This window comes from Giraffa tippelskirchi, chromosome 9 (genome assembly GCF_054371585.1).
Source record: "Giraffa tippelskirchi isolate mGirTip1 chromosome 9, T2T-mGirTip1v1.2.pri, whole genome shotgun sequence".
Taxonomy (NCBI): domain Eukaryota; kingdom Metazoa; phylum Chordata; class Mammalia; order Artiodactyla; family Giraffidae; genus Giraffa; species Giraffa tippelskirchi.
The window spans coordinates 41315331-41336078 of record NC_137283.1 but is presented as its reverse complement, the minus strand read 5'-3'; the positions used below and the strand labels follow the sequence as shown (position 1 = coordinate 41336078).

At 43.1% G+C, this 20748-nt stretch overlaps 1 protein-coding gene across 37 annotated transcripts in view; it reads left to right on the top strand.

The window, feature by feature from the left end:
• Positions 1-20748, top strand: part of PXK (PX domain containing serine/threonine kinase like) — an 85418-nt gene that overhangs the window by 13633 nt on the left and 51037 nt on the right. For 18 of the 37 annotated variants that reach the window (XM_081524618.1, XM_081524607.1, XM_081524636.1 and 15 more), the window contains 2 exons: positions 11741-11791; positions 13754-13801. The exons of 6 other annotated variants lie outside the window; for them this stretch is intronic. In XM_081524618.1, the coding sequence (XP_081380744.1) occupies positions 11741-11791; positions 13754-13801 (99 nt within the window). The remainder of the gene's footprint in view (positions 1-11740; positions 11792-13753; positions 13802-20748) is intronic. 13 more of the 37 variants (XM_081524627.1, XM_081524617.1, XM_081524640.1 and 10 more) reach the window with 2 other exon arrangements.

Sequence of the window (20748 nt, the reverse complement as noted above, 5' to 3'; positions counted from 1 at the left end):
GATCCCTGGGTCAGGAAGATCCCCTGGAGTAGGAAATGGCAACCCACTCCAGTATTCTTGCCTGGAGAATCCCGTGGGCAGAGGATCCCCGCCAGCTACAGTCCATGGGGTCGCCAAGAGTTGGACACGACTGAAGGACTGGGCCTGCACTCACACCGGGTCTTAGTTGTGAGATGCAAACTCGTAGTTGTGTCATGTGGAATCTAGTTGCCTCACTAGGGATTGAACCGGTGCCCCCTGCATCTGGAGCCTCAGCCAGTGAGCCACCCAGGGAAGTCCTTCGCTATTTTCTTAGCAGGAAAGAAAACTAAGTTACAAAGCCAGTCTTTGTGCTGGCTGCTCTAAGTCACTGATGTCACTGAATATTTGCCACAGCCCTGTTGGAAAGGTATGATCTTGCAGAGGAGGAACCCGAGGCTCAGAGGAGTCAGGTCACAAAACTGGTAAGTGGCAGAGAGCTGCTGTGCCTTTCCCTGAGGCCCTGTGGTCGTGGCTGATCACCACAGTGACCGGCTGGAAGGACTCGGGGTGGCCTGTCTTCCAGGCAGTGGCAAACGAGGATAAAGCGAGAAGCAGCCCGAGGAAAATGAGGGTTTCTGCCCTGGTACTTAGGTTGGTAGCAGCTGAGAGTGTGAGGGTTGAGAAGTTGGCCATCCGAGACACCAGAACCCACATAAAAGTCACGATCGCCAGCCAGATCAGAATTTGTGTGTTTGTGTTTTCTAGCCAGTTAAATATGTCGTGTGTGATTCTCTGAGTTCATGTTCTCTATGTTCATCTATTTCTACACTTTTAGGGCATCAGCTTAAGAGATGTAGGGGCTATTGAACAAGCAAAGGTCATATTTCATTTTTAATTACTATTTAATTGAGCCTCCAGATTTTCCAGAGTTTCTTTTCTTTACTCTGATGTAAGATGGAATTCATGAGTTTCCATCCTAGCAAATTATGTAATGGTTTTGGCATCATTTAGGGGTCTCTGTACTAGAGAGCAGCTACAGGAACTGCTGTTTAAAACACCACATCCATCCTGTAGTCGTGTCTGAGGTCAAAAGCATTTTTGAGCACTGCTTTGCAGTATCTCTTCTGGCTGCAACGTGGGCTGTCTTTGAAGTCCGCGTGGAGACCAGCTCCCCTGGCAGAGGAGAACATGGGCTTGAAAAGGCCTAAGAGAAGGACGCATGCGCAGTCCTTCTTTTAAGGACACTGACTCTCATTTCCGGGATCAAAGCATGTTTGTGACGTGGTCCTTGTCCCTTCTGTGAACGCAGAGTGGAAACTGGAGACTTTGTTTTGCATAAAATTAAAGCAGAAGGTTCTATGATTCAGTCAGTTAGGTTTTGTTTTTTTTTTCCAGTTAGGTTTTAAATGAAGTTTATTTCATGTGGTTGAAAAGGAGATACACTTGACTTCACTCAGTTGCCAAAACTTAGGTGAACATAGCAGTGATTCTTCAGATGCCTTTTTTTTTTTTTTGCCTTTATTTATTTTACTATATTTGTTTCTTTAATTGGAGGATAATCGCTTTACAATATTGGGTTGGTTTCTGCCATACATCAACATGAATCAGCCACAGGTATACATATGTCCCCTCCGTTTTGAACCTCCCTTCCATCTCCCACCCCACCTCACCCCTCTAGGTTGTCTTGAGCACTGGGTTGAGCTCCCTGCCTTATACAGCAAATTCCCACTGGCTCTCTGTTTTGCATATGGTGATGTGTATGTTTCCATGCTACTCTCTCAATTTGTCCCAGCCTCTCCTTCCCACACTGTGTCCACAAGTCTATTCGCTATGTCTACATCTTCATTGCTGTCCTGAAGATAGGTTCATCAGTACTGTCTTTCTAGATTCCATATATATGTGCTATTTACAACAGCTAGCACATGGAATTATCCTACATGTCCATTGACAGATGAATAGATAAAGAAGCTGCGATACACAAATACCATGGAATATTAGTCATAAAGAAGAACGCACAGTCAGTCCTAATGAAATGGATGAACCTAGAGCCTGTTATACAGAGTGAAGTAAGTCAGAAAGAGAAAAACAAATACCGTATGTTAATGCATGTATATGGAATGTAGGAAGATGGTACTGATGAACTGATCTGCAGGACAGCAATGGAGATGCAGACACAGAGAACAGATGCCTTATTAAAACCTTAATGTTTTCATTTGTTTGGGGGCAGGTTTTGTACATTATTGGCTTGCACAGCAGTTAAAGTAAAGCACAGGCACATTCTAGCTCTGAAAATCTTCAGGTGAAACAATGATAATGACTGTTCAGTAGAGCAAGGAGTAATCATTTGTTCTCAGTGAAATATTAAGGATTGTAAGCAGCCAGGCAGGTGGCCTGCACGCCGAGCAGAAGTCCTGCAACTGTGAGAATTTCTTCAGGAAGCTTGCTGTCCTGCAGGGTCGTGCCACCCACTGCCCTGCCATCACTGTGTGATAGCACAGATCTGTATATTGATTTTCATGAAGTCTGAGGGTCTGGGAGATCCGTGGGGATTTTCTGGAGAGCGCTTTTAGACTTTACCTGGATGCGGGTGCACATGAGGGTAGCAATATGCCACCTGTTCCCCGAAGGGGCACGTGATCAGTTAACAGATACCTGTCACCAAGCATTCGCTGGGCTTCTGCCCCTTGACCTGACCTTGTGCTGAGTGCTGTTTGGAATACAGAGAAATGTGTGATTTTAGCCTTTGAAGAACTCAGTCCAGTTGGAGAGACACTCCCTCCCCAAACGCAGACAGACGTGAAACAAAGATAACCCTGATATGGTTAAAAAGCTGGATGTCCCAAGTTTTGACTAGGCAGAACAGTAAAGGGAGAGAAGTAAATAAGGGGTGTTCAGGCTCTGTGGGCTCTGATTAGGTAGAGGAGGGATCAAATAGAAAGAAAGGGTTAGGACAGTTCGGGCAGGCGATAGAAGAGCATGGACGCCAGGCTGAGGAGTTTGGGTTTTATCCCGTGGCCAGTGGGAGCCCCTGCAGGCTCCTGCCCAGGGAAGTAGCACAGTGTTGGGTGTCCAGCAGGGTCACTTGTACTCAGCATTCCCTGGGGGGTCTGGCAGTGAACTGGGAATGCTGTGGTGCCTGGTCGCTGGAGACCCAGACCTGGCCTCCTACCCCAAATCTCCTGTTTTCTAGTCAAGGTGTTGATCATTCAGAGACTCTTCCCCTGGCTGTAAATGAAGCTTCCTGTTTCTTCCTTGCTCTCCTGAAGGGACATTGGCGAATCCCATGAGTGGGGCCACCACGTAGGGACTCTGCGGGGAGCGCTTAGAGGGCTCAGGTTAGGCACCTCCCATACCCAAGGAGAAAGGAGAATCCCTGCAAAGAGGCAAGGCAGGGAGAGCTGGTGGTAGGGGGCAGAGGGCATTGTGAATTGTGGCAGGTGCTTGGTTCACTGGTTCTCTTCCTTTTAGGAGAGGGTTTTTATTTTTGTAGCATGAAGCTACTTCCTATGTACGAGGTTTTAGAACAGTGATTCCTGCCTCTGGCAGCACACTGGAATCACTGGGGAACTTTTAAGACCTACTAATGCCTGTGCCTCAGCCCGAACAAGTTAAATCAGAATCTCTGGGAGGCAGGGTCAAAGCATGGGTATCTTTTTAAGTTCTCTGGGTGATTCTAGAATGTAGCAGGGTTGGGACCCTCTGCATAGAGGTAGAGAAGTAGGAACACTGACAAGTGAAATACCTCCAAACAGCTTCCTGGTCTCTCTGTGCTCTGAGTCTCAGTGGACCTGATGGTTGTGCCTAAAGGGAAGAGAAGAATGCCGTCGATTCAGTGGATTTGAAGTTTGGCTTTAAGTTTTGACTTTAGCTTATTTTACACACTTCTTTCAAAGTGGTCTGTGTTTGTAGCCTCACTAAAGTAATTTGAGGCCAAAGTAAGTTTTCCTCCCCAGTTTTTCCTGAAATCTCATCACACCAATACAACTTTGAATAGCAGCTGCTGCTGTGAAGTCGCTTCAGTCGTGTCTGACTCTGTGCGACCCCACAGACAGCAGCCCACCAGGCTCCTCTGTCCCTGGGATTCTCCAGGCAAGAACACTGGATAGCAGCTACAGTGCAGTAAAATCTTGAGTATCTTTTTGGAAACTCAGGAAATACAAAATGTCAGTGAGGATGCTTATTGGGGAAATGCCTACATTGGGGGCATTGATCAATTCTTGTAGAAATGACAGCTCCTACCCCTGCCCTCTCAGAATGAGTCCATCTGAGTTCCCCAGACTGGTGAGGACCCCCATCATTCAGGACTGCAGAAAGAGCCAGGCTCAGGGCATCCCCAGGGCCCTGGGGGTTGCCAGCCATGCCTGGCAGGTTGGAAAGTCCAAGGAATCAATGATGTGGGTTCCAGCTCCCAATCAGCCGCTTCCCAGCTGTGCAACCTTGGACAGCTCACTTAATTTTGCCGATCCTAAATCAGAAGTCATGTGGTCCCGTTGCCTTTCCAGATTGAAAAACTTCAGCCCCCACCACACTGATTTGCTGCGATGCCCACATGCGAGGGCTCTCTGCAGGACAGCCACCCGCCTGGCCAAGATAAAGGGATGTGGTGTCCTGAAGAGGAGCAGGAAGGAGGCCCTTTGGGGAAGTGGCAGCAGATGGCAGGCCTGGCAGCCAGCATAGATCTGTGTGATGCAGAGCCGCCCCACAGGGCTCTGAGCTCTCCCAACCGTGCCCAGTGCTCTGTCATCTCTTACAGAGCCTGCAGGTTCTGTTCCACGTCGGAGAGGGTGGCAGAGACGGAGGTGATGCATTGAGAGATTCTGGGCTGCTGACTGCAGCTCTGGAGGGGGAAGCCTGCCTTCAAATGTTGGGTTTCTACTGGTTTCCAGGGCTCTCTTCTCTCGGTTTTCATCAGAGCTTCAGCCTGGTAGCAGCAGTAGAACAGCTATGCTACGTTTGCTTTACAAATCAGGGATTTGAGGTGAAGGTATTTCCTTTTAGTAAGGCTGGGTGGTGACATTCAGGCACACTGAAAAAAAAAATTTTATTTTTATTTTTTGTATTTAGGGTTGAACTTGCTCCTTTCAAGTGGAATGAACACATTTCTGAGCAAAATCACCCTTATCTATTTCCCACTGTCTTTCTATATCTGTAACCACACGGCAGATGGGACGTGAGGGCAACACTGGAGCCTTAAGGTGTCTTAATGTGTCTTTACAGGGGAAGCAGAGCGAGGTTTGTGAGGCCGCCAGTGACTAAGCGAGCCCTCTGGGTGGGCGTGTACGTGTCACCCACGGTGTTGCGGGTGGAGCAGGCTGCAGCCGAGGACAGACAATGACAGAACTAACCCTTCCACCCGCATCCGCAGCCTCCATGGACTGGAGTGACCTGTTTTACTCAATGAATCTGGACCTGGGGTTCTCTGTCAGCACTGTTGACGTGTAGGGCCAGGTTGTCTCTTGTAAGACTGTCCCGTGTGCCTCGTACGTGTTTAGCAGCATCTCTGGCCTCTAGCTTTCAGATTCCCATAGCATTTCCTCATCCTGTGACAACCAGAGATGTCTCCAGGCATTGCCAGATCTCTGGAGCAGATCCACCTTCTCTGGGAAAAAACACTGATGTCAATATAAAGACTGTCTTGGCAGAAACATTAATTAGAATGTCATTTGGGGACGTCTCAGTCTGACTCTTTGTGACCCCATGGACTATACAGTCCATGGATTTCTCCAGGCCAGAATACTGGAGTGAGTAGCCATTCCCCTCTCCAGGGGGTCTTCCCAACCCAGGGATCGAACCCAGGTCTCCTGCATTGGAGGCAGATTATTTACCAGCTGAGCCACCAGGGAAGCCCAAGAATACTGGAGTGGGTAGCCTATCTCTTCTCCAGAGGATCTTCCTGATCCAGAAATCGAACTGGGGTCTCTTGCATTGCAGGTGGATTTTTTTACCAGCTGAGTTACCAGGGAGACCCCTCTGACCTCAGGACCCCAGCCCCATCTTGTAGTTACTGCTTTCCTTTTGCCAAATGCTTTAACTCAACATTACCGCATGCCGTTTTATAGCCAAGTTACAAAACAAAACCCCTAAACGGTGTATCTACAGAGGGAAGATTGGAGTCAGACTGTGGGAGTTATACCCCTAGCATGAACAAAAGCACAGGGATTGGGACATGCTGCTGCCAACTGCTTAACTGATATTTATCATCTGCAGCAACATCTTTGTAAAACACAGGTCTAAACTTTAAACTCAAATACAAAGCAGGACAGCAGTGTTTATTTCGCATCTACCAAGTGCTCAGCATTGAACTGCAGTTTATTTATTTCTGACTGTGCTGGGTCTTCGTTGCTGCACGGGCTTTTCTCTAGTTGTAGAGAGTGAGGGCTGCTCTGCGGTAGCGATGCATGGGCTTCTCATTGCAGTGGCTTCTCTTGTGGCAGAGCATGGGCTCTAGGCATGCAGGAACCAGTAGTCGTGGCATGTGGGCTCAGCAGTTGCGGCTCCTGGGCTCCAGCATGCAGGCTGAATACTTGTGGTGCGCGGGCTTAGTTGCTCTGTAGCATGTGGAATCTTCCCCAATCAGGGATAGAACCTGTGTCTCCTGCATTGGCAGGCGAATTCTTTACCACTGAGCCACCAGGGAAGCCCTTGAACCAGAATTCTGAAAGTTAGTATTATTCCTCTGACAGATCATAGTGAAGCAATGGATGCTTGAAGTGATTTTTGAGAAATAACAATTCCCCCCTGATTTGAACATCAAAACTTGTTTGTGTGTAGTTGTTTGTAAGTACTCAATTATATGTGCTGATTTTAGCTTTACTATAAGAATGTAAAAGCCCAATCTGCCAGTAAGAGAACCCTGAGAAAAGAAAATGTCAGAGCTAACAGACTGATCTCCAAATACAAGAAAGCCAGATATTTTTAGCATTTTATCTTTATGTATTCAGAAATAATTGCATTGGCATATTGCTTAAGAGATTTGCCATACTACACAAGCCAGTTTTGAAATATTTATATTATAACCTGACATGAAACCAGCTAAGCAGGGTGCCAGCCACGTAGTTGATTCACTTGTAATTGAGTGGATATTGTTGAATGTACCATTCTTAACATAGTCCAGAGTAGGCAGAAATTTCTGCTTCTGTGAACTTTATCAACCTTTGCAAACTAAACAGAGTGGAAATGAATGATAGTGTAATAAGATCTATTTTAAAATTCAGCTGCCAAGTTAACAATGCTTATTTGGCTTTATTTTCTACATAACCTATTTAATTCAGAATTAATTCAGTAGAAAGGATTTGTTGAGTCCTATGTTGATTAAGCATTTGTTGAGTAGTTACTGTGAGTAATACCTGAATCATACCATCCCAAAATGTTAAAACAATTCTGAGCATTTGAGGAAAAAAAGTTACTGCTTTTTTCTGTGCTTCATCATAACTCCCTGTGTGTGTAAGCAGGAGGCTGAGCGAGGTCTCTTGTTTCCTGCTTATTTGATTACCTGGGAAAGCTATGAAAACTTCTGATTCCTAATTTCTATCTTGTAGATTCTGATTTAGCAAGTCTTGGGAATGGTATTTTTAACTCTCTCGCTTTTCCTCGCTCCCCAGGATCGGGCAGCTTCCAATGATCAGGCAGCTTGGGCGGAGGAGGAGGTATCACTGGATTTGGTTTCTTTGGAAAATGCTATCACTGCATACCTATACTACCTTTTTACCTATTTTCTTAACCATAGCCTTTTCTAACCGAAAAGCTTATATGCAATCTTTGAGCAGGAAAAATCATTGATCTTAGCCCTCTGATTCTACTAAACTAAGTTTGAATGCCTAAGGTTAATTTTTTTAATTTGAGATAATTGCAGATTCACATACAGTTGTAAGAAACATTGCGGAGATCCCATGTACCTGTTGTCCAGTTTCTGTCATTGGTAGTGTCTTACTAAACTCGGTACGATATCACAACCAAAATATTAACATGACCAGTCAAGATACAGCACCTTTCCATCGGCCCAGACATGCTCATGTCTTAGTCCATTCAGAATGCTCTAACAAAATACCATAAACTGAGTGGCCAATCCCCAACAGATTTGTTTCTCACAGTTCAGGAGGCTGAAAGTCCAAGACTAAGGCGTGAGCATGGTTGCCTTCTGATAGTGATCCTCTTCCTGGTTCAGAGCTAGCACCTTCTCAAACAATCCCATGTGGTTGGAAGGGGTGAGGAACCCCTCTGGAGCCTCTCTTATAAGGGTGCTGATCCCATTCTTGAGGGCTTTGCTCTCATGACCTAAGTAACTCCCAAAGGTCCTCTCGCTTTCTAATGCCATCATTTTTGGGAGTTAGTATTTCAACATGTGAACCTTGTGGGGACCGAGACATTCAAACCATAGCACATCGCCTTGCCCTCCTGTAGTCACACCTGATTCCCTTCCACACACACCCTGCTACCCCAGCCATAACTGTTGACAACCAATAGGTTGTTCTCCATATCTGTGATTCTGTCATTTCATAAATATTGTATAAATGGAGACATGTAGTTTATAATCTTCGGGGATGGTCTTTTTCACTCTGTGTAATCCTCCAGAGGGGCTTTCCTGGTGGCTCAGATGGTAAAGAATCTGCCTGTAGTGGGGGAGACCCGAGTTTGATCCCTGGGTTGGGAAGATTCCCCTGGAGGGGATGGTAACCTACTCCAGTATGCTTGCCTGTATAATCCCCATGGACAGAGGAGTCTGGTGGGCTACAGTCCACGGGGTGGAAAAGAGTCTGACATGACTGAGCAACTAAGCACACACACACAGGATCCTCCAGAGATTCATCTAGTTTGTTGCACGTATCAATAGTTTATTCATTTTTGTTGCTGAGTAGACTTCCCTGGTGGCTCAGACAGTAAAGCGTCTGCCTACAATGCGAGAGAGCCGGGTTCGATCCCTGGGTTGGGAAGATCCCCTGGAGAAGGAAATGGCAACCCACTCCAGTACTCTTGCCTGGAAAATGCTACGGACAGAGGAGCCTGGTAGGCTACAGTCCATGGGGTCACAAAGAGTCGGACACGACTAAGCAGCTTCACTTGCAGATAAATGTGAGCAAATATTTTTTTCTTTTTTTTCCAGTATTCCCTGGTATGGATGTAGCAAAGTTTAAACATACACCTGTCTAAAGACATCTGGCTTTTCTACTTTGGGGCTATTACCAATAAAATAGCTGTAAACATTCATGTGTAAGTTACTTTATAGACATAAGTGTGTTTCTCTGGAATGAATGTCCAGGAGTGCAGTTGCTGGGTCATAATGATAGCTGCATGTTTTAATTAAAAAAAAAAATAGTTGCCAAACCATATTATAGAGTTTCAATGCCATTTAAAATTCCCACCGTTAATTAATGTGATCAAGTTTCCCTATTTGGCTATTTCCCTAGCCAGCATTTGGTGTTATCATTATTTTTTTGTTTGAGCTATTCTGATAGAAATACAGTGATACTTCATTGTACTCTTACTTTGCATTTGATTGATGACTGGTAACAATGAATATCTTTTTCTGTGCTTATTTGCCATCTGTATATCCTCTTGAAAGGAATGTGTATTCTGCTATTGTCGAATGGAGTGTTCTATAAATGCTGATTACATTTCTTGGTTGATGCTCAAACTACTGCACAATTGCACTCATCTCACATGCTAGTAAAGTAATGCTCAAAATTCTCCAAGCCAGGCTTCAGCAATACGTGAACCATGAACTTCCAGATGTTCAAGCTGGTTTTAGAAAAGGCAGAGGAACCAGAGATCCAATTGCCAATATCCGTTGGATCATCGAAAAAGCAAGAGAGTTCCAGAAAAACATCTATTTCTGCTTTATTGACTATGCCAAAGCCTTTGACTGTGCGGATCAAAATAAACTGTGGAAAATTCTGAAAGAGGTGGGAATAGCAGACCATCTGACCTGTCTCTTGAGAAACCTGTATGCAGGTCAGGAAGCAACAGTTAGAACTGGACATGGAACAACAGACTGGTTCCAAATAGGAAAAGGAGTACGTCAAGGCTGTATATTGTCACCCTGCTTATTTAACTTCTATGCAGAGTACATCATGAGAAACGCTGGGCTGGAAGAAACACAAGCTGGAATCAAGATTGCTGGGAGAAATATCAATAACCTCAGATATGCAGATGACACCACCCTTATGGCAGAAAGTGAAGAAGAACTAAAGAGTCTCTTGATGAAAGTGAAAGAGGAGAGTGAAAAAGTTGGCTTAAAGCTCAACGTTCAGAAAACTAAGATCATGGCATCTGGTCCCATCCCTTCATGGGAAATAGATGGGGAAACAGTGTCAGACTTTATTTTTTTGGGCTCCAGAATCACTGCTGATGGTGATTGCAGCCATGAAATTAAAAGACGCTTACTCCTTGGAAGGAAGGTTATGGCCAACCTAGATAGCATATTTAAAAGCAGAGACATTACTTTGCAACAAAAGTCCATCTAGTCAAGGCTGTGGTTTTTCCAGTGGTCATGTATGAATGTGAGAGTTGGACGGTGAAGAAAGCTGAGCGCCGCAGAATTGATGCTTTTGAACTGTGGTGTTGGAGAAGACTCTTGAGAGTTTCTTGGACTGCAAGGAGATCCAATCAATCCATCCTAAAGGAGATCAGTCCTGAGTGTTCATTGGAAGGACTGATGTTGAAGCTGAAACTCCAATACTTTGGCCACCTCATGCGAAGAGTTGACTCATTGGAAAAGACCCTAATGCTGGGTAGGATTGAGGGCGGGAGGAGAAGGGGACGACAGAGGATGAAATGGTTGAATGGCATCACTGACTCGATGGACATGGGTTTGGGTAGGCTCCGGGAGTTGGTGATGAACAGAGAGGCCTGGCGTGCTGCAATTCATGGGGTCGCAAAGAGTCAGACATGACTGAGTGACTGAACTGAACTGATGATTAAATGAAGTTCATATTTTATGGCAGGACAAGAAAAAAACGAGATGTAAAATTTTTTTCAGCCCGTTTGGGCCTCCCAGAGCCTTCCCCTATAGTATGTATGCTGCTTCTACTTTAACTAGACCTTTTTAGGAAACAACATTCCTTCTTATTCTATTAAGAAGTCACCATGACCACGACTTGCTTTGTATGACTTGTTTCTTACCTTCTAATCCGGGTTGTGTAAAGGGTTAATACGTCATTCGATGAATAACTGTCCACAAAACTTGTAGAACTGTGCCTTGACCTCTAACAGGCCCAACATCTGAAAGAATGTCTCCTGGGTTATAGTCCCCAGGTTGGCTTCAATAAAAATTTTCATTGTTTGCTTAGATCAACTGTTGATAAGTTTTTTATCAGTAGTGGTTTTGTTGAATCCTCCTCTGTCCTTGCTGGGTTTCTGTTGTTCTATCAGCTGCTGCGCGAGAGGTGTTGAAATCTCTGACTCTACTCGTGGATTCGTCTTTCTTCTTCCAGTCCTTGTCAGTTTTTGTTTCACATGTTTTGCAGCTCTGGTGTTTGAATGTGCATACACATTCAAGATTGCTGTGTCTTGGGGACTTCCCTGGTGGTCAGTGGTTAAGACTCCATGCTTTTAATGCAGGGGGCGCAGGTTCATCCCTGGCTGGGGATCTGGGATCCCACATGCCACTACACGGCTGTGTCTTGCTATGAGATTACCCTTTTATCTTTATGCCCCTCTCTGTCTCTAGTAATCTTTTCTGAAGCTTACTCTATCTGATGCTTTCACATCATATTTTTGACCCTCTGATTTGGGTTTTATAATAGAGTTTTATAATAGAGACTATTTTGTCCTTCTTTTTTAGGAATATATCATTCGGGTACAAAGAGGAATTTCTGTAGAAAATAGCTGGCAGGTAAGCTTTTTTTTTTGTCATAGGAAAAATATTTAAACAAAATTCTGGCCTAGAATCATCTAAAAATCTGCAAAAACTAAAACACACATAAATATACATTGTATTTCTTTTATAAAACTTTAGCTCTAAGACATCTCTTACAAAAGGCTTTTCTGTTCTCAGTTGTTTGGTTTAATTCATGTCTGATGTTACCACAGAGAGTAGGAATGTGTTCCCCATTTGGACACAGAGTAAGCAGAGTAGGCGAATGACTTGTTTTGTTCCTCGTGTTGAATAATTCAAGCCTCCTCCCCTGAAGCCATGGTGTGGGTAGGGCAGGTTAGTAGTCAGTCCACCAGTTTGAAAGATGAGACAGTGCCCTAGACATTGTGCAGTTTGGATGCTGCAGTTCATGGACTCTTGAAGCTAGTCATGGGCAGTTTCTAGTGCTGGGTCCCTCACTGACCACAGGTGATGGCTGTTTACAGCTCCAAGGCCTGCTCTCCTGATGGATGGACTCAGAGAAAGAAAACTTACTAAATAGATCTAGAGGTCCTTTCCATCCCAGTTGACTTGCAGAGAGTGGCTGAATTCTATACAGGAGCCATTTCTTTCCTGTGGTAGTATTATAATGACCTTCGTGTTCCGTCTTCCAAAACTCTTACCTTGTCCTTCACAGCCCTGCTTGAACCTTACCTCTCACCTTAAGCAGTCTTTGACCTCAAAGGCCCTACTTGGTCTTGTATTTGCCTGAAAATTCTAACTACTTTTAGTTGGAATAATTATAACATCACAGACTCGATGGACATGAGTTTGAGCAAGCTCCTGGAGTTGGTGATGGACAGGGAAACCTAGCATGCTGCAGTCCATGGGGTCGAAAAGAGTTGGACACGACTGAGCGACTGAACTGAACTGAGCATTTATTGTTAGACACTGGTTCAAGCACATTAATTCACTTAGCCCATTAAAGCCAGTTCTCACATTAGCCCCATTTTACGTTCAAAAGGCAAGTGACTAGTCCAAGATCGTGCTGAAGTCCATGATAGAACACGGTTAGAATTCAAGTATTCTCTGTGCCACCTTTTGCTCCCTTGCCCTTATTAGGTATGGCCCCATGTTTAAGTTTTTGATATATATGTATGCCAAGCAGGCCCAAGGACAGTGTCCTACCAGAAAAAGCAACCTTTTATGTAGTCTTGTAAATCCAGTGCTTTAGAGGCCTGGGGAATACTTAATAAAAATGTAGATACTTAACCTCCTGAATTTGTTTCCCTTTGGGTGGGTAGGGTCCTCGATGATCTCCAAGTAATTCTTCTGCACACTAATATTTGTGAATTATCAATAAACATTAGAAAAACTATTTGAAAGCCAAATAGCTTCCTTCCCCTCTGACTGAAGAGCTAGTGTAATTTGCTGTGGCCTAATCAGTGGCATCAACATACCTAAGAGAAAATGCGTGGACAGTGGGTGTGGACTGTTAGCCAGGAGGGGAAGTGGTGAAGGGTGGTGCCAGCAGGTACATCCAGTCTCTAAACTGGTGTGATCTCAAAGAGGGGCAGTTTTATTCAGGGCAAAGATGGAATAGCTTCAAAACTGTCTACATCCATTTACCTTGATTTCATGTTCAGTTAGACTTTTTTTTTGTGGTAAATTATTAACTCATCTTTCTAGTTAACTAGGTGCCTAGTTAATTGAAAAAAAATTGAAGGGCTATTCACCCTCAAAACATCATCCTTCTCTCTTACCTGTTGGCATCTTGTGAGTTTGGCTGGCATTAACCAGTTTCCCACGGCCCGGCCAACTCTGGGACACTGCTCGGTCTATTTTCTGGGGCTGCCAAGTGAAACAAATTAAGCTCCAGGTATAAGCCCTGCTACCCTTAATGCAAGTGCCTTAACTGTAGAATGCCAATAAGTATTAAATAAGGAAATGAAAATTGATAGTTTGTGCTGAATCAAAACACCACTGTTTTCTTTCTTACAGATTGTTAGGAGATACAGTGACTTTGATTTGCTGAACAACAGCTTGCAGGTAATTATTCTAAAACACCAATGACACACATTTATTGCTTGGGAGTATCTTAGAAATGGGTTGGAAACGGCAACATCAGGAACAAGAAGTTATCAGATTTCCCTAGCAAAGGAGATAAGCTCATATTTCAAACAGATGATGTGTGACTCTAAAAATAAACTTGGGGAATAAATGTCATTTATAATAGTCACCGTACAGCCGGCTAACTTTGTGCCAGACTGCGTCCGTAACCGCAGTCATGGGATGCTGTGTGTTATCTCCTTTTCACAGGTTAGAAATGCCTGGATGGATGACTAGAGTTGTTCACTGCGAGCGGGGACTCTCAGACTCTCTAAACTAGGCCACATAGTCAGCAGTACAGATCAGCATTCAGCAGGAACTAGAGACGGTTAAATGTTTGTAACTCGGTGGCCATGATGGAAAGAGGAGTGAGCTGGAAACACGTCTGGTACTGGTAGTGGTCGAAGGATCCTAGAGAAGTGTGAGCCCCGTGGGAAGTGCTGGCAGCACCACCACGTCCTCACCTGGCAGATGGGTCTTCAAGCGCCATGGATTATTGAAGACCATTGGGGCTTCCCTGGTGGCTAAGACCAGGGTTCAGTAAAGAATCTGCCTGTAATGCAGGAGACCCGGGTTCGATGCCTGGGTCGGGAAGTTCCCCTGGAGAAGGAAGTGGCAACTCACTCCAGTATTGTTGCCTAGAGAATCCCATCGACAGAGGAGCCTGGTGGACTACAGTCCATGGGGTCGCAAACAGTCAGACATGACTAAGGGACTAACAGTTCCACTGTTACTTTCATTGGCCCTTTATTGTATCTCGACTTTGAATGGTGGCATAAACGCTTGAACCGGAGTGCTTAGCTCACCACTAGCTCACCCGGGAGGCGAACTGGCCGTCATCACTGATTCTGAGTGACTCTGATCCTGTCTACAGAGGGCAGGAGGATGGAGGACTGGGAGGGAGCGTCATGCTGCCTTTCCATCAAAAGGCCAGTTTTTACTGATCAGCCTTTGGAAAAAGAGCATTTGTAGAGTCCAGACTTCCACGTTATTTACAACACTGCTGAATGCTGTATTCTCCACCCAGTAAAACTGGCCTGAGTATCTGCAGACCTTTATGTCATTGACATATGGTCTTGCTTCACACATGTTGTCTGTCCCCATTTTAATTGTAGTGTGACCAGTTTAAATATCCAGATAGAATATCGGCAGAGATCAGATTCTCAGAGATGGCTTTAATTGGTTTCACTTGTGGATTTTAAGAGCATAGACCTTCCACTCAGACAAAAACTGGGCCTCTGATGACTATTGTAGGTACGCCAGTGACTGACATGCTGTTTATTCCAGCAGTGGAATAAGGCTTCCCCACAAGGCTCTCCAGACATTTCCATGTGCTCAAAGTGGCATGAACGTCTGGGAGCTAATGTTGGGCCTACTGTGTGCTTTCACCTTTATGCACAAGTGAACCTTTGCCTGGTTTTAAAAGAAAGGATCGTGATTTTGTACAGTGCTATTCAGCCAGGGCTGAGTAAGAATCATGAGAGAGATACTTCTGAAATGGAAACTGTCTGGGCCTAGACCCCAAGAATATGGGGTGGGGAGGAAAGTCTTATCTCTTGTTTGTTCTTGCTTTGGGGATATGAAGTTGAATCTCCATGAGTATTCAATTACGGCCTTATTTAATATAATAGAATTTTATTTTTACATCAGTATAATTTTCCCTTTTAAAATGGGCACTTTCAATGTGCATCTTATTTCAAATGCAAATATCCACATGTATTGATGTTGGCTTGTGTTGGGCAGGATATGGCCAGACAGCACTTCAGTGGGAGGTTTTCCTGGATCCAAGTAAACAGACAGAAGAAAGTACATACAACTTTTTGGCAGCAAAATAATTTCAAAACAACCTCCATAAAACAGACCCAAAAGTCTCCAAAACCACAGAATAAAACTGTGACCATGAATTTCAGTTTCTGATTACCCTTCTGACAGATAAATGAGTTCCTGCTGAAGGAAGAGAAATATAATACACATATGCAGGGTTGTTTGAATCCAATAGAAAAAATATCTAAGTGAAATAAAAAAGCAGTGTGTAAAAGTATACATTGCAATATAATAATTACATGAAATGTTTAGGAAAAACATTTGGGAGGAAATATGCCAAAATATTAACAATGGGGACCTCCAGGTGGCAGGATTATGGGTTGTTTTTTTTTTTTTTCCTGGTTCTTTATACCATTCTGTACTTTCCAAGTTCAGTACAAATAAGCACGTGCAAGTTATATAAGTGGAAAAACAGAAAAAGAGCTGTATTTTCCCAATTTTTTATAGCGAATATATCTTGTGATAATTGTGAAGAGAAACCACTACCTTATTTTAAAGGCACCATCAAATCAATGACCATATAGGAAGATAGAATGAGACATGGGAAAAGACAGCAGCAGGAGCTACAGTGATGAGAACTGTAGGGGACCCTCAGATTTGAGATGGGGACCCAGCCTCTGCCTGGGCCCTGGTACTTCCTCTGTGTCCTCACTGTCTCCATATGAAGCCAAGAGGCTGAACCAGATGACTTTTCAGGTCCCTTGTAGCACAAATGTTTTGTGATTTAGTTTCATGGCCCATTTTTCACATGGGAGAGACTGTACTGAACACTGGGGGGAAATAGGGACAAATTAGGGTCTGTTGAGCACTTAGAACTCCCTGGAATACTTGCTGGAATGGAGTTCAAGGCAATTTGCAGATCATTAACAGAAGTGAGACATTAGCTGATTGAGAGTTGGAAGATTTTTCCTGCAGACAAAAAACTAGTTTTCTTGAAACTGATAGTTTGCCGTGGAGTTTAGAAGGTTTTGCTAGGCTAGCATGGGTGAGGTTACGGGCTTGAGACCCCACTTTGGCTGTCAATCCCACTTTGCTTTGTGGCTCTGCAGGTGTTATGAGTGGAGGAACTCTGGGGACTTCTCTGCTGGCTTTCCTGTTCTCTTTCCTTTATACAGGGAACTCAAGAATGGAATCCAAAGGGCACTTTAAAAAGGAAACAATTTAAAAACAAATGTCCTGATGAGGTGCCTTGGCTTGAAGCCATCCCTGTGGAGGTGTCTAGGAAGTCAGTGGCTTCATCATACATGTGCTAGGATTCTCTCTCCCTCCTTTCTAACAAGTCATGGGAGTTCTAAACTTTATATTCTGTGATGGGTAAGCATTTAAGAGATTCTGGGCAAAGCTGAAAGAGAAAGTTAACTTCTCTTGAATGCTAGCCTCCTGTCAAAGGCAAGATTTTAAAATCACACACACATTGCAAAGTTTCAACACTTGGAGAAAAATTTCTTGTGAGAACCCAAACCGTGGCAGGAAAACACCTGCCATGTGCCTAGCAGACTGACATGGCAAGACACTCGGCTCACAGCTGTTGGCGAAGAATTCTTTGTTTCACCTGATGATTTGGAAGAGCTGATGAGGTATCTGGGCAGAGCAGTACGTTTCAGTTCTGTTCAGTTCAGTCTCTCAGTCGTGTCCAATTCTTTGTGACCCCATGGACTGCAGCATGTCTCTGTCCATCACCAACTCCCAGAGCTTACTCAAATTCATGTCCATTGAGTCAGTGATGCCAATCCAACCATCTCATCCTCTGTCGTCCCCTTCTCCTCCTGCCTTCAATCTTTCTCAGCATCAGGGTCTTTTCCAATAAGTCAGTTCTTCTCATCAGGTGGCCAGAGTATTGGAGCTTCAGCTTCAGCATCAGTCCTTCCAATGAATATTCAGGACTGATTTCCTTTAGGATTGACTGGTTTGATCTCCTTGCAGTCCAAGGGACTCTCGAGAATCTTCTCCAACACCACAGTTCAAAAGCATCAATTCTTTGGCGCTCAGCTTTCTTTAGAGTCCAACTCTCACATCCATACATGACTACTGGAAAAACCATAACTTTGACTAGACGGACTTTTGTTGGCAGAGTAATGTCTTTGCTTTTTAATATGCTGTCTAGTTTACGTAAAGAGAAATACTTTTTTTTTTTAAGCTTGGAGGCCACAAAGTTTGAAACAGATAGCTTATCTAATTCATTCTGACATCCCCACTGTAAGTGAAAAATAGCCCTATTGGGGTTTAAATCTGATCTTGTCAGATGTGACTGTCTATTCTGAGTGACCCGGGCTTCAGCTGAGTCTGCTCTTGAGCGAGTAGTGCAGGCAGATGTGCTGATATTGGCTGATGGTTTGTTTTTTTTTAATCCTTGTATATATGATAACTCTGATGAGCAAAAGTGTTTTTCTTTTTTTAATTGAAAAAATAATAAATAAGATATGTTAACATTTCATAGTATAGAATTAAAAATTAATCGACCAACCCACTCCCAGAGTAGCTACTCTAAAGCAGGTAGAGTAAGTCCTTTTAGACATTTTTCATGTATATGTAACTGTATGCCTGGGCTTACACATAGGTGCACACAGACACGCAAATGAGATTATATCCTGCAACTTAATAAAAGAGTTTTTAAAAGAAATAAATCAATTATATTTTCAGTAACACATTACCATTGATTCCCTTATATTACTCCGTGCTCCTGAACAAAAATAATAATAAAACAATTGACTTGGATGTGTACCAGATGAGTGATGTGCTTTCTTCATAACTTTACTTTTTTATTTAGTTAATAAACTGCTCTTCCATAAAGCATAATTGTATGAGAGAGGAAAAGAGCCTGAAATTGAGTATCTTATCTGGCAGTGAATTTGGCCATGGTTGAAAATTCACTCTAAGTGTGTTCTGACGTATTTTCATAAGTATGTTGTAGAAACAGGCAGTTCAGAATTATCAGCCAACCTTTTCATCTTGCCTAATTCAAGTTCAAGGCCTAATCCAAGTTCAAGGTTCAAACTTGCCTAATTGCCAAGTTCAAGGTCTTCATTGTTGGAAAAAATGGAGTGAAGCAGGCTTAGTTAGGTTTGCTCACATGGGTGGTTTAGATGATATGCTTGTCTGGATTCAAGATGCCTTTCTGTTTTAGACCTTTCCCTTGATCAATGCACATGCCACTTGGACCACTCTAAGCACAAGGGTAGACTAGTACTGCCTTTGAAAGCAGTTTTTTGCTCACGAAATTATGATGCCAATCTGATACTGTGTTTTTGTTGTTGTTGTTGTTATTAACCATAATTTTAATGCTTATTATTACAGAAAGTGACAATATCATATGTACCATATAACCATTGCTCTATCACTAAACATGCAGAGTTTTTCAACTTTTCAACTACTTGGAGAAAATACTTCTTCCATATTGTTGTTTCCTTAGGTTACCTACAGGAAACCTTTTTTTTTTACCTTGTTTATTGTTAGGAAACCTATCTTGAGTAATCCATCTTCTTTTTAGTTTGAGCTTTCTTGCTGAAACTATGATAAGTCCTTGCAAAATTAAGATGATTAAAATCTTAACAAAGATTTTTGCTACAATTTCCACTAATTTAAATCTACTTCCATTCTTGAGTGACTAATCCCTCTCCACAACTCTTTTTTTTTTTTTGTAGTTAAGTTCTGTATTTTATTTTTTTTAATTTATTTATTTTAGTTGGGGGCTAATTACTTTACAGTATTGTAGTGGTTTTTGCCATACATTGACATGAATCAGCCATGGGTTTACATGTGTTCCCCCTCCTGAACTCCTCTCCCACCTCCCTCCCCATCCCATTCCTCTGGGTCATCCCATTGCCCCAGCCCTGAGCATTTGTCTCATGCATCGAACCTGGAATGGTGTTCTGTTTCACATATGATAATATACATGTTTCAATGCTATTCTCTCAGAATGTCCCACCCTCACCTTCTCCCTCAGAGTCCATAAGACTGTTCTATGCATCTGTGTCTCTCATTCTGTCTCGCATATAGGGTTATCGTTACCATCTTTCAAATTCCCTATATATGCATTAGTATACTGTATTGGTGTTTTTCTTTCTGGCTTACTTCACTCTGTATAATGGGCTCCAGTTTCATCCATCTCAATAGAACTGATTCAAATGTATTCTTTTTAATGGCTGAGTAATATTCCATTGTGTATATGTACCACAGCTTCCTTATCCATTCATCTGATGATGGACATCTAGATTGCTTCCATGTTCTGGCTATTATAAACAGGGCTGTGATGAACATTGGGGTACACGTGTCTCCTTCAAGTCTGGTTTCCTCGGTGTGTATGCCCAGCAGTGGGATTTCTGGGTCATATGGCAGTTCTATTCCCAGGTTTTTAAGGAATCTCCACACTGTTCTCCATAGTGGCTGTACTAGTTTGCATTCCCACCAACAGTGTAAGAGGGTTCCCTTTTCTCCACACCCTCTCCAGCATTTATTGCTTGTAGACTTTTGGATAGCAGCCATTCTGACTGGCGTGAAATGGTACCTCACTGTGGTTTTGATTTGCATTTCTCTAATAATGAGTGATGTTGAGCATCTTTTCATGTGTTTGTTAGCCATCTGTATGTCTTCTTTGGAGAAATGTCTGTTTAGTTCTTTGGCCCATTTTTTGATTGGGTCATTTATTTTTCTGGAATTGAGCTGCAGGAGTTGCTTGTATATTTTTGAGATTAATTGTTTGTCCATTGCTTCGTTTGCTATTATTTTCTCCCATTCTGAAGGCTGTCTTTTCACCTTGCTTATAGTTTCCTTTGTTGTGCAAAAGCTTTTAATTTTAATTAGGTCCCATTTGTTTATTTTTGCTTTTATTTCCAATATTCTGATACTTTGTTTTTTAAGTTTAAAAAATAGACTCAAAGTTTTAAATGATCTGGAAAATGATAGTTGATTGCACACCTGCATTTACTTTTCCTTTCTCCCCAAGCCACTCTAAAACAACAGTAAATTTGATCTTGTGTATGTACACACAGACACACACACCCACCTTCAAGGACAAATAGGAGAGGAGAAAATTACAACAAAAACATTAAAAACTAAAAATCCAG